Source organism: Blennius ocellaris, assembly GCF_963422515.1.
Source record: "Blennius ocellaris genome assembly, chromosome: 1".
NCBI lineage: Eukaryota > Metazoa > Chordata > Actinopteri > Blenniiformes > Blenniidae > Blennius > Blennius ocellaris.
Genome location: NC_137650.1, coordinates 15,550,770 through 15,572,056, shown reverse-complemented (window position 1 = coordinate 15,572,056; position 21,287 = coordinate 15,550,770). Strand labels below are relative to the sequence as shown.

Genomic DNA, 21,287 nt, shown 5'->3' with positions numbered 1-21,287 from the left:
GTCAGAGTCCGCCATATTGGACCGGGCAACAAGACGCTGTAAACAGCAGCTGGGAACTGGGAAATTCCCCAATGGACGCTCCCATTTTACGAGTTCGCAGAGTTTCACATGACAATAACAAACAAGGAAGTTTTATTACTGTTATCAGAGTCCAGAAAAGAGGGGATCAAGTTGACCGCAAAAGAAGTTTAGGAGTTAATGTAATTGATAAGCTTAATATAATTGTACATCGATTCAAATTTGCATTGTGTTTGACTTTTACAAATCTTGGAATAATATTAACTGTGCATTTAAATATTTGTTTGAACTTTACAAAAAGGTTTCCTGTAACTAAGTGCACTGGAACAGCTGTAGACTTGTACATATCTTGTGTATTCTGGCCACAGTTTAGTGTAACATTGCGTCGTCTTTTATGTCCTCATATTATTGATGAATAAATCAATGAAGAACGTAAGAAGGAAAATTCCCACCGCCAGTTCAACAAAACAACAACCTCACATCTTCACCTCTTGAAGAAAAAAAAATCCGATCCCGTCTAGATATTTTCCGAGGCAGACTCTCAGTGTCTGTCTGGGCAGGATCACATTTCAGAGGAACCGTTGCCGTAAACACACACACACACACACACACACACACACACACACACACACACACACACACACACGCACACACACACACACACACACACACACTAATTTCCTTTCCTCGACCTGTAACTAATAAGCAAAGAAACAATACCATATATCATTATATTATACCGCACAGAAAACAGTATGTCAATACAGCCTGTAGCCTGGTGGTGTCGCTGTGCAGCCGGAACTTGTTTCTGCTGCACTCAGAGGAAGACGAGGAAGAAGAGAAGTTGGTGTAAATGTGTTCGGCGGAGCGAGCAGCCTTTCTTCAGTTTCCACACTTAAAACAGGTGTAAAGGTAAGAAATATCACTCTGATTTCACTTTGTTTTTACAGAATGAACCGGGACGGTTTGGTTTTTTTGTGTAATAGTCTGTCAGGTCGTCATGTTTCAGTGATAGAAACTGGTTTCTTTTTCGCCCCCAGATGACCGAGAGTAAACAAACTCCTCCTCACACTGTACACACATAATGTTTTAAAAATGTATCTCCGTTTAAATGGGCGATTTCTTTGAAACAGCCAGAGGAACAATAGCTAAAGTTTTTTTTTCTGCTGTTCCAGGAGTGAAAGAGAAAGTCTTCAGACAAGAAAATACGACTTGTTTCTTTCTGTTTTTGTTTTCCTGGTCATGGTTGAATATCTGAAGAGACTCTGATCGGAATGAATTGAGGAATTCTACCTCTGCTCCTCTTCCACACAGCTTTATCCAGTTTATCCAGTTTTGGATTAGTGACCTGACATACACACTCTTTTCCATCTGTTTCTTCAACATTTTTTTCTGGTTCCAATTCATCCTAACATATGGCCTCAGAAAATGATCAACCGTAAACATTAGTGAGCCCTTTTACTGTATTTCTTCTGTGATGTAACACAGAAGAATGTATTTCCTGGAAATTGCAGTGTTTTAGAAAGGAAAAATTAACATGACGCAATAGCAAGAGGTAATCTGACGAGTGGATGAGTAGGTAGGAAAGGGCAAAGGTCACAGGAAGTGGAAGAGAGAGGCACATGTTATTTGTTTGTTTTTTTGGTTCCTAATAGACCATCAACAGATATCTCGGAAAATATACAACTTTATGGAAAAACACCACAAACTGAAAACCTATGTGAGGTTTGAACCGCAGCTGGATTTATGCATCTCTCATATCTATAATGGGATGATAGTTCAGTTTGATACACAGTAAAAATGCGAGGAAGAGGAGTAGGGACTGAGTCCCATTTGTCTACTTTTGAGGCCAAAACCGAAAAAAAAAATGTTGTTGACATCATGTTGGACTGTTGGATTTAGGCTCATAAATGAAGTCAGTATTCATCCACGTGATTACTTCGTTGTTTGTTGAGGCGAGATCTGCTTCACTGGGCTCTGCAGCACTGACGGGTTTACCTGTCGTCCGAGCCGTTCAACACAACCACAATATGTGTCTTTCTATTGGATGTGAACGTGTGTTTTGTGTTGAGAGTCCATGTCGGTGTCTCCTCAGTGCACGAGCGCAGCGATGGCTCCACGGGTGGACGACATCATGCGTCTGTGCTGCGAGATCTCGGCTCAGGAGCAGATCAAGGTGGCGGTGAAGAAGGCTGCTCAAGGAGCCGCCATGGCCGGGAGCGCCGCCTTCGTAGGGGGGATGTTAGCCGGACCTCCGGGAATCGCTGTGGGTGAGTAAGAAGATTGTCGCCTGTCGTGACTCCTGAGTCTGAGGAGGTCGTACACGAGACCAAACCCAGAAGTGGCATGAAGAAATGGGTCTAATTTCCCTACGTGGGACCAGTAAATCAATCAATCAATCAATCAATCAAATTTTATTTGTATAGCCCTTTACAATAACCCAGTGGTACCTAAAGTGCTTTACAACAAAGCTATAAAAACTATGCATTAAGGAACAAATACAAGAACAATACATAAAAACAATACATAAAACACAGGTGCTGACTGTGAGAGGTGCAACAGTGCTGCAGGTTGTTGGAAGACTTCCAGAAATTCATAAAAACAAAGCATACAGAATAAATACACTGCCCTAGACAGAGTTAAAAGCCAACCTAAAAAAATGGGTTTTCAGCTTTAATTTAAAAAGCCCGAGATCAGTAGTGGTGCGAATGTCGGGGGGCAGTTTGTTCCACAGTCTGGGAGCAGCAACAGCAAAAGAGCAGTCGCCCCACTGTTTATATCTCGACCTAGGGATGTCTAAAAGAAGCTGACCAATCTATTATCCTTGTAAGAGCAGTGCTTTCATTGGGTCTTATGGGTAAGTATATCTGCAGGTCATCAGCATAGAGGTGAAGTCTTCTCGTATCTTAACGGCTGGTATCCAACATGTCGGGCATCACTTTTAAGAGCTAAATAATCGAGTTTAAGACTCTTTTAGGCCCCCATTTACAACGTTTCAACATTTTTCTAAACAAAATACAAAAATGATGCGTTTTGACTGATTAGATACGATTAAAATATACTTTGTAGAAAAGCCTGAAGGGTGATTGGATCCCTGAGTTGGGATGAAATCTGGCTTCGCCGTGTGCTCAGACGGTGTCTCGTTGAGCAGGTGGCGTGATGGGCAGCGTGTTGGCCAGCTGGTGGGCCAGCGGAAAGTTCCGGCCGCTCCCTCAGATCCTGCTGGAGCTGCCGCCGCAGCAGCAGAAGAAGCTGTGCAACGACGTGATGGCGGTGCTGGGGAACCTGGACTGGACGGACGCCGCCCAGCTCATCGCCATCGTGATGGGCAGCAGCTCGTTACAGCAGCAGGTCACCGCCGCTCTTCTCAACTACGTCACCAAAGAGCTGCGGGCGGAGGTCAAGTATTCGGAGTGAAGCTGCTCTGGAACGGACACTTGAGGTTTTTTTAAACTTTGAAATGCAGCAGTTTATCTTGGATTAGAAACTGTTGTTGTATTTATTATTAGCCTGTTTCTTAAATAATTACATGAAAGTTTCTCCCAGAAAGTTTTGATACCAGACTGAGATTTTTCTTCCAATTCAGTAATTGATCTCTAAAAGCGCCTCAATGTGTGTCAGATCTGATTGCAGCACTCATTTGATCAATTCAGCTCCGAACCACTGTGCATGTTGTTCTATTAGGAAGAGAAAATAAAGATGAATAAATGTGTTCTCATCCTCAACCTGTAATTGAAATGTGAATTCAGACTAATCAGCTTCTTGCTATTTTTAATCTCAGGATAACGTTTATTTCCAGGAAGTCTGATTTAAAAAGTCTGAATTGAAAGTGGTAAAAATATCTTGGTGATATTTAAATTTTTTTCCTTATGGATTTACTTTGTGTATATTCATCAATTTCTTTAGTTTGTTTTTGTGTTTTTATCAAAATAAAATTCAGGATCAAACTTGAGACTTTTGATTCTTTCTTTAAACTTTTTGTCATAAAAACAAAGAAAATGTTTCAATTTGTTTGAAGCCCTTTTTTAATTGTTATAAACTGAGTAAATGTTAAAATGACATTAAGTAGAATAAGGATATGGAACATTAGTTATTATGCTGCAATCCTTCATAATAATGTTAAAATTTTAGCTTCAACCTAGTTATTATGATCAGTTTGTCTCCAGGTAGTTTGCAAAACACGCAAAATCCAGGTGTCAAATAACCAATCCTGGTTTTGGAGGACAAATGGTTCTCAAACTGATCTAAATCTGCATGTTCCCGTTTCTGTAACAGCCTCTTGGACGAATCAACTCAAACGACACCAAAGCAGAAGAAAAATGACGCCACACAACCTCTGAAGTTTAACAAAAGGCCAGAACCTAATGCCATGTCGACTTAATGGAAATTAGTAAACATAAAAATATAATTTTTTAATTACTCTGTACTTCTTTCTCTTCAGTTTGTCTAAAGACATCAAACCAAGCATTTTTTTCTATTTGTTTCTGTTTATAGTTGAAGAATACAAAAAATCCACAATATGTAATAAAAACATGAAAAGTCAAGATATACAGGTGTGTGCGTGTTTACATTGAGTGGGAAGAGGAATATATGTATCTTCATGTTTGATTTAATCTGTGAAGAGCGTCCTCATACATCTCCCTGAGGGACTCCAACTCTGATCTGTCAAGTTACAATTGAATAAATACAACAGATTTCTAGCGTTTGTGTGACATCAGGGGAGAGACTTTGTGTTTGTCTCCATGGATGCAGATCAGAATTACCTGCTGTCTTTTGATTATTTGAGTTAGTTTATTTTCCACTAAAAACATAAACCACTGTCAATTTAAAGGGAGATGATTAATGACAAGGAGCTATAAAAATGAATTTAGACTGGATGAGTGAGCAGAAAAAAGCTGAATCATATTAAGATGTTCTAAAATGAGACAGACGACCTCTGTGGAGGCTTCAGTTGATTCTCCGGAGAGGCAGAGTAACGGGAAGCTGCAATACTGAGCTTCTGATGAAAGGATGGTGGTAAAGACAAGACGGATTGCGTTGAACACCAAACTGCTTTATTGAAATACGGAGGCAGTGTTTAAGTCCTGCGAGGCAGTTTGGACCGGACGACGTCCCTCCAGCCTCATTAAAGGATTCAACTGAAGTTCACAGGCACAATGTGAAGAGTTAAAAAACAGAGTTTCTGGAAAAATACCGTTACAAGTGAAATAACAAACCTTAGTGTTCAAAACTCTCGAGTGTGTGTGTGTGAAATCCCCTGAAATGTCTGTCCCGAGAGAGACGTGTGAAACAAGGAGGCTTTAATAGTGTCTGTGATTGTGTGTTTTTTTCGACTTCTACTGAAGTGCAGCGGGTGTCTGTGTGAAAATGAAACGTCTCAGACTTGCAGGTTTCTGAAACGGCACCCGACATCCGGCTAACAAACATTCGGCTAAGGTGCTCGCAGTCACAGTGCAAACATACAGTTTAAAGCAGAGACGTGTTAGTGAGGCCCTGTGCAGCAAAACAAAACAAACAAACAAACACACACATTTAAATCTGTTTACAGGTAAAGCTCGTCAAATTAAAAAAAAAAACAAACAAAAAAAAAACTATATGGTACAAAGGATGTGACGTGGAGACTAAAACTGTTCACAGAGCAGATCACACAGTTGCTGAGAGACCGAGTCCCTGCTGGTCCGGAGGGTGAGGCGGTACATCTGGAACACACACCCACACACATGCGCGCACGCGCACACACACACACACACACACACACACACACACACACACACACACACACACACACACACACACACACACACACGGATGAGTGGTGTCCAAGTACACAAAGGTTTTTACAGTTCATAAAAACTATATCTTCATCCCATTTTTGGATCGAGAGAGAGAAAAAAAAACACATATGGCAGCTTCAAACTAGTATAAAGTGTGTGTGTGTGTGTGTGTGTGTGTGTGTGTGTGTGTGCTCACCTCAGCCTGTGTGTTGGGCTCCAGCCGGATGAGGCAGCCCACCTGAGTGCTCTTGGTGTGAATCACTCCGGCTCCGACGAAGTTTGTAGGATTCGGATCGACTCCGTCCAACAGAGCCACACCGAAACCTAAAATCTGTGTGTACACACGCACGCACGCACGCACGCACGCACGCACGCACGCACGCACGCACGCACGCACACGCACACACACACACACACACACACACACACACACACACACACACACACACACACACACACACACACACACACACACACACACGGTTAGACGTGCATGTTCATTATCCATCACCAGTGTGTATACCTCTTGAACAGTCTTCATGCACTCCTGCAGTTCACACATCATTAACCTTGACTTAAATAAAAGTGCTGCTGTTGCAGGTTTCTGTCAGATTCATGACATTTTAACTCAAGTTTTTTTTTCTTTTGTTCCCTTTAACTGTTGCACAGACTGGCTGGCGCTTTAAATATCACCATAATCCCGAAAAAAATGATGGTCAAGATTTGATCGTCAGTGGCTGATTTGTACAGAACCTCTATCAGCAAGACTTGGTCACGGACGTCATGGCGGAGCAGGTTTTCTCACCTTGGCTTTGGCAACGTCCGAGTCCATCGGATGATTGGCCTTGAAGATTTTCTGAACCTCTTGCTGAGGACTGAGCACACAGAAGAGAACGTTTTTAACCCTTCTTGTACAAAAGAAACAGGATGTTTTCAACCAAATCTGTACCTGCGGAGATATCTATCTAGTATTAAAGCTTAATTATGTAACTTTATGTCAGTAGTTTCCAGGAGTTTTTACTATTCTAACGCGAGTTGTTCCTCTTCTGTTAAGATGAGTGACAGATGAGTTTGAGTACGACTCATGGCACCACCTGGTGGTACAAAGTGGGACTGCAGCACAGATTGAGGCGTTGTTACACGTTCAGCTTTGGTTAGTGTCCTAATTTATATTATGATCATTGTTTTGAAATGGTTTTCTACAACAACAAAAAAAATATTTTTACCTATGATAGTATTACCTCTATTATGACAGAAAATATATTTTAGGATGTTTGACTGTAATTATAAATGAATGCTACTTTGATCAAATGAGATATGAGCTATGGGAGACCAGAAGGTCTTATTAATATTAGCATTATGTTGACATTGTAGTCATTTTCCAAAGCAATTGTTTGGTTCTGGAAAATCTAGACATGTTTATCAGGTATTCTCTGCTCCTCAACGCAGAAAAAAAACGTAAAATTTAAAAGGTTATGACACTATTTTACCGGTTTAGCGACTCGAGATGAAACTGGGCTGAATGTGGCTCCTGAACTCACGTCAGTTTGACATCCAAGACTTTTTTTTTTTTGGTACCCGTCACTACAACCTGCTGTAAACCTGCACGATCAGTTTTTTTTGCGTTCATCTTCATGTTTCCACCCTGAGGAGAAGTTTTGAATGAGGTTTGAATCCTCACGCTCCGAGCTGCTTCCAGCGCTGGAAGAAGTCTTCCGACGTCATGTCGGTGGGCTGGAAGAACTTGTTCAGCATCACCGGGAGTTTCACCGCCACGTTTTGCAACGCGCCTCCGTATCTGTTCACACACACACACACACACACACACACGTCAGCTTGTGTGACGCAGACGTGACTTCGCCGATCAGACGATTTCTCCTTCCGCACACCGACCTGAACTGGAGGTTGAGCACGGGGACGTCCGTGAAGTCAGACAGACACTCGATGTTGAGGATCTGCTGGACCTGAGCTCCTGCCTCGACGACCGATTCGACGGTCTTGGCGTTGATGTTCAGCTGTGGAGGGAGACGGTCAAGGACTGTGTCGACCTAGAGCAGGGAGATGTGAGGATCTGAAGCTCAGTAACTACTGGGAGAAAGTCTTGCGATGACGAGTTACAGGAGCGGCGGGAAGGATATGAGCTTTGAGGGCGTCGCCGCTGGAGACCGAGGAGGTGAAGCTGAGGAACTGGGTGGACGTCTTGTTGCCGAAGAAGATGTACATACGACCTGCGGGACAAGAAACATGCTCATCACACACAGGTTGTCCTCAATCACCAGCAACACGAGGTGAGTATCAAAATAATAAAAAAGGTGCAGAAGTGAAGAGAAAAAGAAGGAAAGCTATTCCGGATGTGCTCACCCAGGTTCTGCCGGTATTCGGTCTTCAGTCCGATCTGCAGAAGCTGGTTCTCGTAGATAACGCCATTGTTCTTACAAACAAACCTGGAATCAGACAAATACAGCAGAATTTACAAGACAGAACTTCTCAACACATTTCTGGAGAGCAGGCTGGACGGTCCCTCCTGAAAATGGGGGAATGTTTTATACAATCGGAACCAGGTGATGAAGATGAAGGTCGTTTAGATTACTGGGCAGTGGGTTCTTCTTCATGGACAAAGTGTCAGCAGAGACCAAACCGGGCTGCTTCCCAATGAACGATGCCGGAGACACCGAGCTCATAGGACAGTCCTGCTTCCTGCTGGGTTGAATGTCAGCTCGGTTTAGACCAGGGGCATGAAACTTAAAAGTCCGTGGGACAAAACTGGCCCTCAAGAGGCTCCGATCCAGTCAAACCACCAAGAAAATAGGAAAAATCTGAGAGATATTGTGATTCCGCCATGTGAGATAGCGAATTAGGATTAGCCTCTAAGCCATGCCGTCACGGTCAGTTTGTAAAAACACCCATAATGCAACAGCTCCAGGAGAAGTTTTCCAGCCATTTCACTGTATTTGGCACCAGAAGGTTTAATTAAAATTGGCTTCATGTTGAGATCGTCATTGTTGTGTTTTGTGAGAATACAGACATTTGCACCACCACAAAGAGTTTAGATTTTAAAGTCATTACGGCACTGTGTTACCGGTCCAGCCAGCTCGAGATGAAATATTTGTCTCTGAGTATTTATCCACTGCCATCATATGCAACACCTCCTTCACACACAGGTAATATAAGATAGACGTCAAACTTTGTCAGATTCTCGTTTCATACAACATTGTGTGGTGATCACCGCTACACAATGTACCAGTGGCTCGATCTTTCTCCACTCAGAATTCTGACCGAAGGAGGCTTTTCAATTGTCCTCAGTCCAATAAATGTCTTTGTCCTCACGAAGGTTCAACATTGTGTGACTCTCACAATCACGTCATTATGCAGATCCGTTCAAACACACGAGGGATCAAAAATTGCAATTTGAAGTCCCGGCTTTTCAAAAAAAAAAAAAAAAAGCAACTCAAATAAAGCGCATACATTCAAAACACTCAAATATAAACATAAGTTTGAGCGCTTCTTGAACCTGAAGATTCCCATGACTTGTTGTGAGAGTTGGCCAAATTGAACGCTGCTTCTTATCACACCGTCGTATAAGAGTCTAACCTGTGTGACCCCCCACCTGGAAAAATGCTCTTCTGAGACTTCAGCGGAGGAGGTGGAGTTGTCAGAGAACACATCCACCAGCAGGCTCGCTCCTGTTGACGGCGGGGTGGAGTTCAGGCTCAGCACGTCGGTGAAGGAGTGGCCGGGAGCCTGCCAGGGGAGAGACGGCGTTCATTATCTCACAGGTAGGAGTGACCTTCAACACAAGCAGGGTCTTGAGTTATTTTATTGTTAATGATTGTCAGTGGGGGGGGGGGCAGACCAGGCAGACCTTATTCTGTCAACAAACGTTAGGATGTGAAGCGTCGTCTCAGCGTTTTAGTTTCCAGGATTAGATCATCCAGTCCGGCAGTAACAGTCATGTTTTTTTTTTTCCAAATTCTTTTGAAATTAGTATCAGAAATTACAATTTCAACATAACATTATGAATCAATCCATCCATCCATCTATCAAAAGTTTTATCTGTGGATTATGTATATGTTAGTTTAAAAAACAATTTTAATACTTTTTTGATGCAAAATGTCACAAAACTCATGCTGATAACTGTGTTTCCTTTGAAATTCTTCTAATTCGTCGTTATTTCCCAGACCCGACTGTCTGCAGTGTTTTCAAGACTCCACATGGTTTCTTGCCCCTGTATTTCTTTTTTTTTTGTAATTGTGCCATCACTCTACCATTGGCCGAGGAGTCGGCACCATGGGGGTAAAGTGGGAGGGGCGGGGTCTGTCGGTGGAGTGGAGGGCCTCCAACAGGGAGGGAGGAGACTGATGGAGAGACAAACAGGAGGAGAGAAGAAGAGGAAGAGGAAGAGGAAGGAAGAGATGAAGGTAAGGATCCAGGAGTGAAAACGACAGGAAACTAAAAAGGGGAAGGACTTTAACCACCAATAATGTAATAATGCTGACCAATGTAATAAAGCCCATGAGGTTAAAATGTAATAACTTGACAGTTATATAATAACAACAACTATTTATATAGCACTTTTATAAAACATGGTTACAATTGACATTAAAAACATTAATTTAAAAAAATATTTCAAAATGTAATAACTGCAAACAAAACATTGTAATAATACATAAGAGGACTGGATTTAGTGGAAGTAACAGCTTTTTTGCAGGTTTGTTTGTCAAAAGTAGGTTCAGTGTGGAGGTCTGCAACTTTATGACCAAAAGAGCCGATGTCGTCACTTTCTCCCAAATCAAATTTAACTTCAGCCGCAAAAAACACGTTTAATCTTAAAAAATTAGGCTAACACAGCTTATAACGTTTCAAATATATATTTTGATATATGAACTACATTTATGAACTTTAATTACAGTCGAAAATGATAAACGTTTCATGACATTTTCAACCACCTTGAATTCGATTTTAGCAGTATCACTTTAGTTTTTCTGCATTTTTGAAAAAAAAAACTTTCTTTACATTTGAGCTTTTTTAACCATTTTGGCTCTTTTTAAAAACAGTTCTGCCATTTCTAAGCTTTATTTCTCTTAGAAATCCTGGTCATTTAAAGTTTTTATAAGCCGCTTTTCAAGTTTTTCTCATTTCTTGTGGTTTTACCAATTTTTGATTTTTTTGTTTTTATTATTGTGTCTTTTTTTGAAATATCTTTTTAGTCGTAAAAACTAATTCTGTTGTGTTAATGGAATGAAGGGCTCTGGCATGGTGGGGGCGGAGTCGTCAAATTCACTCACTGAGGACACAAACTCTGCGCTACTTTGTTTCACTCGTGGTTGTAAAAGTAATATTTGACTATTTGAGAACACTATCGTCCATTTATCACAAAATTGGCTTCATCCCTTTCAGAATGGACACAGTTATTACATTATTGGTTGTTCGAAGGAGCAAAAGGCAGTGAGATGTGAATATGCAGGAAAAACATGGACGAAAGCTCTCAGGAAGTCCGGAATCCCCTGGTTGAGACAAATTCAGGAATAAAACAAAACATTAATCAATGTGCTGATTTATAGAATAGAACAGCTATTCTCAACAACGTGACTCCACATAGAGCAGCAATTCACACTCCGTCAAATAAAACGTTAAATAAGTAAATGCCAGTGTGTTAAAAGTCTTTTCCTTGTCGTAAAAGTTGAAAACGCAACTGCCGTTGTGCAGATCAGGCTGCTTCGTCTCCGATCTGTGACTCGCCTTGCTCGTGGGCTCGGGGTCGTCGCCGTGCTCCGCGCTGCCATTGACATTCCGCCGAGAGTCGTCTATGTCTGGCAGCTTTCCCGAGCCCTTCTTCTTTTTCAACTTGGCCAGGATTGAAGACTCTCTCTCTGGGAAGGGGGGCATTTCTTCCAACACTGTGGCCTGTGGAGACGCACCGAGCCAAGCAAAGAGGCACATTTAAAGCAGGAACGCAACCAACCAGCAGCTTTAAAAAAAAAACAATCCTTTCAATAATGAAAACTCCACATTCCTCTTGTGTTCAAGCAAAGACATGCGACGACAGAATGAAAACGTTTGATTAAATAGCTTTTCACAAGCTGAACTCCACACAGAAATGCAAGATCCCTTTCAGCATTAAGCTGTTTTTACTGACGGGTCCTGCTGCAAATGACAATAAAAAAAAAACTCCTCAAGCTAATTCCGTCATATGCAGCAGGTTTGTTGTGTCCAAAAACAGAAGAAAGGACTCCAATTTTGACATAATCAAAATAAAACGGCCGGTGGGTGGTTTATTGTCTGAGTAATTCTTCCCCCCCCCCCCAAAACAAAATGTAATACAAAATATCATAAATAGTATGTAAGAAGATAATGAAATGTACCAGCAGGTTAAATGTCAGAAAAAGGAAAAAAAAAAAGGGAAAAAAGAAAAGAAAAGTTAAAAAAAATTAAATAGAAAAAAAGAGACGATGGGAAAGAACAAGAAAGGCGAAAAGAAAAGGAAATAGAAAAAAGTGAACAATAGAAAAGAAAGAATTAATGTTTTTCTTTGCATATCAAAAAAAAAAATGTAATGCAGAAATGCCCGTATTTATAAGTAAGTTGTTTTTAATGTCGTTTCATAAAATAAAATAGATTGTCTGCAAAATGTCCATTAATTTTCTCCGCAAGAATAATCTGATTACTTTGTCCATTAATATCGACTCTGAGCTTTTAAACTGAGCAAATATTCCCACGATGCATCACGGCAGCAGAAGACTTGAAATAATCACTTTTCTTATTGTGAAAAATTAATGAATTCACTGGTTTGATGTTACTTTTCACACTTCCGCTGTTTCCCCAGAGGACCTCGGCGCTCCAACTGACCAGGATGTCGGTGCTGGCGATGCAGCTGAGCCGCAGGTACTCCACCGCCCTCTGCTGCAGCTCCACGTCGGCGTTGCGGAGCTGGCTGTCGGAGCGCAGGACGTCCTGGATGGTGGCCTTCACCTCGGGGAACAGGTTGATGAACTTGATGTACGCCGACAGCAGCAGCGCCCGCGTCGGCACGGAGCACAGGTGGAACTTGGAGTGGAGGAGGTTGAACTGGACCAGGGGGCTGGAACACCAGAGACACAATATGTCTTCTGCCTGATCAACAATAGTTTGTTTGTTTTCTTTTTTTTTTTACTACAGGTCTTATTTAAGATGGCACGCAAAAAAAACACATCTACTCTCATGTAGATCCAATGTGACTGCTGTATTCATACCAGCTTACACTGCAAATTATTTGGCACTTGACAAGATTTAAATCCTGTTGTTAGACATGATCGATAATACGGCTTATTTTAAAAGTCATTTAATTACTTTTATCACGTGAAATTTACTTGCTACACGGACAGATCATTTCACTCGTTTTAAGTTTTTTCCTTATCAAATTTAGTGTTTATATCTTATATTTGGGAATTGCATTCATTAGTGGTTGTTCATTTTTTTCCACTTTTTGTTGTTTTGTGGATATTTAAGTTTGTGAGTATGTGATTGGGAAGAGGAGGAAACAACAAAGTTTTTTTTTTAATGTTTTGGTCCAACTTTTATATTTCATCAGGCCCACAAACTCTCTCTCCTATCATTTCACTTCGAACAAACAAACAAACAAACAAACAAATAACCCTACGCATGATTAGTTCTATTATTTTTCTGTCGGTAACGATTTTGGTCACGGAGTATAAATCATCAGTCAGCATGGTAAGTCCATCTTCATTGATTCAGTGAGGAAGTGTGTTGATTGGCAAAGAATCTGCACATCAATACGTGGACCAGGGAGCTGGTGAGTCGTCTTTAAACTTGCCAGTAACTCAAGTTGTTACTCACTCATTCATTTAGAAGCTTTCGAGGAAGTAAAATAAATAAATAAAAATAAAAAAGAACCCAGCACAAATGACTGAAGTTGAAATACATGTAAGAAAGTGACTGTTCCCAGACACAATCACAACAGAGATCAGGTAATATGATTCTTCCGTGACGATCATGACGTTAATCTCAGTACGTGATGTGATTATCTGGACAGGAGGGGCAGTTTGTGGAGGATATTTGCACCTTGACCGTGAGTCACCAGCGATGAGGTTTCCAAACTCTCCCAGGATGTAACCCCCGACTTTAACCAGGTTTTCATGGCAGGCGGGAGCCTGGAGCGCCTGCAAGCCAGGAAAGACAAGAAGGGTGGGGGTAAAAGACACAATGCAGGCTAACGCAGGCGTAGAAACTTCCCTCCACTGATCGGCCGGGAGTTCAGACGACGGCGTTTAAACCACCGAGACTCACCTCAAAGACCGTCTTGGCGGCGTAGCCCTGCACGTCGTCCTGGTTGATGACGATCTGGATGACGCGGTACCAGACCTCCTCGCTGACGTAGTCGCCGGCGATGCGGATGAGGTTGAGGATGGTGTCCACGTACCAGGTGTAGTCCACGGCGTATTTTTCCGCGAGGATCGCCACCTTGAGCACCTGAGGGAGGGCGGAGGAAGGCGGTGCTGAGTCTGGAGTGAAGCAGACGCGGGGGGGGGGGGGGGTCCCAGTGACACCCACTATCTCCTCTCTGATGGAGTAGTCCGCCGTCTCCAGGTAGCGCAGCATCTCCGCCACGATCTGCTTGGCGTTGCTGCGGTCGCACATGGCGTACAGGAGGTCCACCGCCCGCTGGCGCACGCTCACATCTCGCTCCGTCTGTGCGGGGAAAACAAAACATCGGCGGAAACCTGGGGTTCATTTTTATGAAGTTCATGACATCTGGATCAAGTTAAAATAAGAAAAAAGAGAAAAAAAGCCACCAAATTACATGAAACAACGCATTTTAATCATGTATTATAAGCTTGTATAAAATAATGGTAATTAAATACTGAGGCAGGATCTAAACCCCCACACCCACCTCCGCCAAAATAAAAGCTCCTATAACTGCTGCATTTTGCATGCTGGTTTTTACAAACATGAGTCTGCCAGCAATGAGGTATCTGACTCCAGTCTCAGTGTCGTGTTTCCTTCTCTGAAGAAATTTGGTTTAAAAAAAAAACAACAATGTTTTCTTTGAATTTTTGTTTTGTTTTGTTTTTCTTAGGTTTGACTTCCCTGCTGTAAACAATTATCTTGCATTAAAGAGGTCATTTTGAGTGCAAATATTGTTCGTGATCGTCTCAGAACTACTCAGACTATGCGTATTTATCTGCATACCGTCAAAGCTGCTGTTAGCGGTTATAACTCGTTGCGTCTAAATGGTTAGAATTCTGTGGTTTGACACTATTAGATAATCTCACACACCAAATAACAAGGAGTGAATTAAAGAGAAGAATCACGAGGAAACCGTTCACCGTCACTTCGATAAGTAGGTTTATTTCTTTATAATATAAAAATGATTGACCGTCTCACATGTCGGGTGTATCGTTTTCACCCATGTGGGAAAGAGCATCTTCAAAAACAACATACGTAATTTTCCATCGTTTAAAGCAGAAATCTGTATGCTTTTTTTTTTTTTTTGCTTTTCGTTCATTTGAATCTGTACGAACTGGTTGTGTCTTTTAAAGATTCTTGAATTAGTTTGCATATTGCTGCTTAAACAACAGGTTTCTACAATGGAGCATATTAATATTTAGGAAGCGATTACATTTTTTTAAAATCTGCATAGTTACATAAAGTCAGTGGGTTTTCAACCACGAGTTTCGACATCGCGCTAAAGCAACATTGTTGATTTTGGTGAATCGTTCCCGACAAACCACTGAAATGTCTGAGCAGTGATGAGTCATGAAAACCACATCTGGGCATTACTTTAATTGAATTAGCTGCGACACTGTAGCTCAAGGAGCCTTCCTGATTCCCCCCCCCATAATTATTATTAATTCTGCACCTTCAGAGCATTGATCACTGTGTCTATGTGCGTCTTCACCGCCTCGTGCGAGAACTCGGAGCTGGCCAACGTGCACATGCTCTCCAGAGCCAGGTAGCGGAGGTTGGTCTCCCTGTGCTGTAAGAACTGGCCCAGCTGGTTGCAGGCTCGTACCAGCAGGGTGGGCTCACTGGGGGGGGGACGGAGAGACGTGGTCACATTTCAACATGAACGGGGGGGGGGGCAGGAGCTCACGGCAGCTGGTCGGTAGGAGGGGCTTCAAGGCAGAAACGTGGCCGACCTGTCATGGTGGATGATGAGGGCGATGGCTTCAAACAGAACGGCGTTCTTGGCGTTGGAGTGCTGGACCTTCTTGGACTTGGGCGGCTCCTGCGCTTTATTGAGGATCGTCTCCAGACACTCCGTTAGACGACTCCGCAGCGACGCGTCCTCTGTAAACACAAAGCTTGTTGGGTTTTTTTTTTGTGGTTTTTACAGGAACAGTACAGTTACTCTTCACGGGTTGAGGTCAGTGCAGGTCACCTGGTGGAGGGTAGCACTGCAGCAGGCGCAGCAGTTTGACCGACAGCCACGGCGCCGGCACGAAGTAGTACGTGTAGTCCTGGAGGTCGATGGACGCCGACGTCACAATCTGGAAGGGACGAACAAATTGGAACGTTGAGCCCGGGGAGAGCGACGGGGAACCGTGCGGGGGGGGGGGGGCGACACCCACCCTGCTGAGCCGGGTTATAGCCAGCGACATGGAGGTCTTGAACTCGTCGGGACTCTTCTGGGCCAGCGTGGTGATGAGGCTGGTGGCCGCCGTGACCACGCCCTGGAGACACAGCAACGGCTTAACAATTCACAGGAGATGATGATGACGCGTTATTTCACAAGAAGGAGAAACCGTACGGGCTGTGGCAAGGCTGGGTGACGGACGCAGGCTGAAAAAGTGGGGAAGTTGTATTTGATATTCAATTTAGAATGTCACAACGGCAACAAAGCAAATCCTGAATTTGTGAATGATGTTTTGTCTTTAATAATTACACATATAGTTCAGTTCTTTTCAAGATTTTCACCACGGCCACAAGCAGAAACTGCTGAAATACATTGTTCTTCTCATATATGAATACATTTTTTTCGCCGTTGCAGTTATATTTCTTGCATTATCGCTCATTAAACTCCTACGTCAATGTATGTTTTTTTTACTATCTTGTGGCTTTGTTGAATCTAAAGGATTCTGTATGGTTTTTGCCGGAATTTTGAATCGGATGCCAGGCGGTTTGTCGTCACATTGTTCTTTCTAACCACGTATCTCCGTAGATGAAACCTGCTGTGACCCACAATGCAGCATGTGCAGTGAATGTGTAAAAAGGGGGAGTGTGTGTTGGATCCACTCTGACCAGGTGCTGATCGTTGAGCAGGTGGACCACCCGCGCCGTCCAATCCCCCATGGGGATGAGGTCTGGGGAGGTCCTGTTGAGGCGCAATAGACAGAGAGCTGCACTCTGCTTCACACTGTCCATGCTGTCTCTGGGGGGGGGACAAAACACAATCACCTTCAACTCGTAAAAATGTATTCAAGCTCAAAACACTCACTTAAACGGTGACATTCAGGGGGAAAAAAAAAACTACCAGATTAACTGTAAATCACTGGTAAACACAGTTTTAATGCCACAGATACTCAGATCAGGTCACGATCACTTTATCTGTACGGCTGTGGAAAATATCCAGGTACGAACCCTGCGACCAGGATGCGGGGGACCTCCAAGGCGAAGGCCTCGGCCATTTCTCTGCTGCCCACGTTGGCGATGCAGTGCAGAGCGAGGTTCATGAAGGTGGGGTTGCGGCTGGAGAGGTCGTTCTTCAGCGCGTTGTTGATGAGACGGATGAGATCGCTGTTGGAGTTCACCAGCACCGAGATGAACAGGTAACCCTGGAGGAAGACGCCCGGGAAACACAGGTGGCTCAAACATCATCACATTCAAGAGAAACTGTATGCAGGCGATACAGAAAATGATGGATTTTTTAATTTTTTTTTTCCAAAGGACACTTTAAAACATTGGTGTCGAACATAAATGAAATTTAAAGGTTATTATGGAAATATTTTACCAGTCGGCCCCATTCAAGATTAAACTCAGGCTACATGTTGCCCCTGAACTAAACCATGTTTTACAGCCATTAAACCAAACCAACACATAAAAATCCTTATATTCTTCACTAATATTGTAAATGTTATATACATATAATACATATAATACATGTGAGCGGGATTTAAAAAGCTCACTAAGTTATGTGAAACTAACAGTAAGGAAAAATGATCTGCCGGTCTTGAAATATTTGAAAACAGAAGCTGTTTTTTTTTTGTTCTCGAGGAAGAGGAGACTGTTTGGTATAAATACAAATCTCCAGGTACACTGAACTTACCTGACGGGATCTGAAAGCCACCTGTTACACACTAACTCAACAAAATGCACCGATTCCTGCTGGAAGGTACAAGAAGCGTCGGTGTGTGGCTCAACTTTAACACCACATAATCAACTTTCATTAGACTTTCCCAGTTTATAGGAGATTCACAACCAAAACAGTGTAACACAGCCTGTCTCGGTGAAAAGCACAAACTTTGGTTTTATTTACCCAATAGCGGCTTTGGCAGCCACTAAAATCAACACCCTGTGTGAAAGCTGTCTTCCAGAACCCAGCAGAATACGTACGATTTGTTTCTCCGTGTACTTGTTGGAGCTGAGCAGGTTGACAGCCTCCATGTGTCCGAAATCGATGTCGTGGCCCAGGAGGAAGATGAAGAGCAGCTTGCATACATACTTCTTTTTGCTGTAACCATCAAGTGCTTTGTCTCCTGTTTGGACACACAAACAATAACAGACTAATATTATTCTCCCAGGAGGTAAAAAAAAAAAAAAAAAGAGCCCACTGGCCACCATTCAAACCACTACTTTTCATTCAGAAGCAGTTAAGACAGAAATCCAGCGTTTTTCTGTTGTCCAAACATGATATTTAAAGCATTCTCTATTACTTTTTCTTTTTTAACAAGTGCTTGTCTTCAGTGCATCGTGTAGCAGTGGTCAGCACCGACCTTTAAACTTGGACCGGATGTTGGCCAGTTCTTTGTTTATCCTCTTGATCTCGGCCTCTTTACTTTTACCTGCAACGAGATGAAGATGCATTCAGAGCAGAGATACTGACAGTGGTGGGTTCACACCCAAAAACAGTTCAGGTAAATGTTACCGTAACATGCTTCCTGCAGAGCCTGATAAAACGCAGATACTATTCAGAATATGAGAAATTGATTCTGAAGACAAACTTTGTGTTTTGTGCAGCGGGGTCTTGACACATTAAAGGTTGTGACTATAATTGAGTATAAAGTGGAAGTTTTCCCCCTCACATCTCCATTTCTTCATTCGTCTTTAAATTGCCAAACTGTATTTCAAAAAATTGGGGGATTTTTCTTTATTTTGGCCGAAGCTCGGCGTTAAAACCAGCTTGTCACATTGAAAACAGTTGTTTTTCGATGGTTGTCATTCATCACCTCACATACATCATTATTTCTGGTTTCATGGGATGATGAAGCTCCGAGATATGAATGAAGAATAATGATCAATAAAGAATACTTCTAAAATGTTAAAACTGATTTTTTTTTTTTAAACATGCTCATTTTGAAGCTGAAGACTAAAAACATTCGGTAGAATATTGTAGACCAAATCATCTCAATAGTGATAACGCTCTAATATAATTACATAATGGAAATAATAGCAGAGGGAGGTGATCCCATTTTGAGGATTTTATAATCTTCATTAAATAATGTGTTTGAATCATTAAATTCAGGAATATCCAGAGATTGTGGTCACTTGGGAATTAAGAACTGGGTGGAGGAAATCACTGCAAAAGAACAAACTCCTAATAAAGTATGAATAAAGCTGTAACTCTCAGCGCTGCACATTATATCATAAATTGATGATTAGACTCACTTTTAAATGTGAAATCTGATCAGCTTACATGTCCAGAACTAATTAATAACAACCAAAAGAAATAAATACAACAAAGATAATAACAAAATACTGATCATTTAAAGTTGTTATTGTTATAAATGTGGACACGCACTGCAGTGATTCTTAACCTGTTAACCTCTGCAGTCTGTGGACTAATTTTAATGTCTGAGTGATTAGTAAAAAAAATATATATATATTACAGTGAAGCAAAATCAAGCCCCTTCTTTAACCTGGGAAGTCTATTTGTCTGTTTTTTCTTTAATAAGAGAAACATTTAACTCCCAGCTTGGACTTCCTCATCTTTTGAGCTGCACCTGCTTCTGCACATTCACATTAAATTAATCTACGTTTTCATTTTCATTTACACAGCTGGTCTAACAGGGTAGATCCGGCAGACACACACCTGTGTATGATTATGTATATGTACAGTGAAATCATGTGTTTATTCCATTCTTCTTCTTCTTCTTCCAGGGACACTTCCTGCATGTCAAACAGCTGCACCTTCACACAACATTAAACACACCAGGGCTCGTCCACAACTTTTAGCCACGTTCAGATGAGGAAACGGGGAAGATTAAGAGGTGAAGTGAGCAGAAAGGGGTTGTTGTTGTTGTTTTTTGTTCGTGGGTCTTTCTGTCCACTACTTCTCGGGGCGCTGGTCTGGTCCACGCCCTTTGACGTGACGTTAGCCGCTCGGAGCTAAAGGCTAGTTTTAATGAGCCAGCGGGGGCTCACGGCTCACTGCTTGCGGGGTGTTTCAGTCTAAGACACACTTGTAAAGGTCGACTTTAAACAAACCTGTGCACGCAGAGAGAGAAAACGATCGAGGATTTCGCCAAGAAAGCGCTGTTCTGGTTGTCACCCACCGCCCCCCCCCCCCCTCCGGCTAACTCGTTCCGAGCGAACCCGAGAAGAAGACGAGGTGTCAGTGAAGGTGATGAAAACAAACTTACAGTTCCTGATGTCGGAGATGAACACGGCCAGGCCGCGCATCCCGTCCGTTTTAGACACCGTGGGCATCGTCTCCGCTCCCGTCACAGCCTCTCCGGCGTCTCAGAGTAACGTCGTGGAGTAACGTGACTTTTGTTTGACAAGTTGTTTTGCTACAGCGGCGAGCCGTGGCTGTGCACTCCAGGGAGGGAGCCCCCGATACGTGACGGAGGCGCCGGCGAGCGGCCGCGTCCCAATACATGGCGGTGCAAAAAAAGCTCTCCGGAAACCCCCGAGTGGAAGCGCGCGGCCGCGTTCCAAACTTGTGGGCTTTCGCCGACTGCACCGGCAGCGTGTAGTGACGCGTCTCGCCGCAGGGGGCAGTGTTGTAACTCCAGTCACAACGTTCACGGTCAGCGCTGCTTTTTTAGATTTCAAAAATGAAATTAATCGAAATGAATTTGTCGAGTACTTTTTATGTGAGAAAACAATGCAACACAAAGTGCTTTGCACATAATAATCTGTGTATTATGTATGTGTGTTTGTGTGTGTATTCATAACGTTAATACTTTAATTGGTTTAATCACATGTTTTTTTAAGATTTTGAATTCATTTCGGATTCTACAGAGATTCTACAGAGACACAATGAGAACAAAGTAAGCACATTTTCCAACAGTGCACAGGCTGAGCTGATGTTTGACTCCATCTACCTCCAGGATGAAC

The 21,287-nt window shown here is 42.5% G+C and overlaps 2 protein-coding genes across 3 annotated transcripts; one reads left to right on the top strand and one right to left on the bottom strand.

Annotated features, from left to right (window-relative positions):
- The first annotated feature begins 834 nt into the window (after positions 1 to 834).
- Positions 835 to 3,933, top strand: LOC308130283 (protein C19orf12 homolog). Its single transcript, XM_080496539.1, has 3 exons — positions 835 to 930; positions 2,114 to 2,288; positions 3,170 to 3,933. Exons 2-3 carry the CDS (start codon positions 2,129 to 2,131, stop codon positions 3,433 to 3,435), a joined length of 426 nt encoding a protein of 141 aa, XP_080352665.1. The 5' UTR covers positions 835 to 930; positions 2,114 to 2,128; the 3' UTR covers positions 3,436 to 3,933.
- Positions 3,934 to 5,058: 1,125 nt separating this feature from the next.
- LOC308132481 (AP-2 complex subunit alpha-2-like) lies at positions 5,059 to 20,779 on the bottom strand. Of its 2 annotated transcripts, XM_080499598.1 has the most exons (23): positions 20,588 to 20,779; positions 18,722 to 18,790; positions 18,342 to 18,484; positions 17,370 to 17,563; positions 17,031 to 17,160; positions 16,361 to 16,462; positions 16,171 to 16,279; positions 15,929 to 16,079; positions 15,649 to 15,817; positions 14,340 to 14,477; positions 14,076 to 14,258; positions 13,851 to 13,948; positions 12,639 to 12,870; positions 11,532 to 11,696; positions 10,058 to 10,147; positions 9,400 to 9,533; positions 8,154 to 8,236; positions 7,932 to 8,020; positions 7,686 to 7,810; positions 7,474 to 7,590; positions 6,598 to 6,667; positions 5,989 to 6,123; positions 5,059 to 5,717 (listed from the first exon to the last, which is right to left on the bottom strand). In XM_080499598.1, the coding sequence occupies exons 1-23, from the start codon at positions 20,652 to 20,654 to the stop codon at positions 5,640 to 5,642; spliced, it is 2,871 nt and encodes a 956-aa protein (XP_080355724.1). In that variant the 5' UTR covers positions 20,655 to 20,779; the 3' UTR covers positions 5,059 to 5,639. The 2 variants fall into 2 exon arrangements, with proteins under 2 accessions (XP_080355724.1, XP_080355725.1); XM_080499599.1 differs by lacking the exon at positions 10,058 to 10,147.
- Between the last annotated feature and the right edge of the window lie 508 nt (positions 20,780 to 21,287).

What these genes read in the sequence shown, in the direction of transcription:
- LOC308130283 (XM_080496539.1), top strand. Translation starts at nt 2,129, where the DNA reads ATGGCTCCACGGGTGGACGACATCATGCGTCTGTGCTGCGAGATCTCG. An exon ending in ACCTCCGGGAATCGCTGTGG is followed by an intron (nt 2,289 to 3,169) that starts GTGAGTAAGAAG and finishes CTCGTTGAGCAG; the next exon opens with GTGGCGTGATGGGCAGCGTG.
- LOC308132481 (XM_080499598.1), bottom strand. Translation starts at nt 20,654, where the DNA reads ATGCCCACGGTGTCTAAAACGGACGGGATGCGCGGCCTGGCCGTGTTC. An exon ending in ACTCCATCAGAGAGGAGATA is followed by an intron (nt 14,259 to 14,339) that starts GTGGGTGTCACT and finishes GCCCTCCCTCAG; the next exon opens with GTGCTCAAGGTGGCGATCCT. An exon ending in TCAGAAGAGCATTTTTCCAG is followed by an intron (nt 8,237 to 9,399) that starts GTGGGGGGTCAC and finishes GTCTGATTCCAG; the next exon opens with GTTTGTTTGTAAGAACAATG.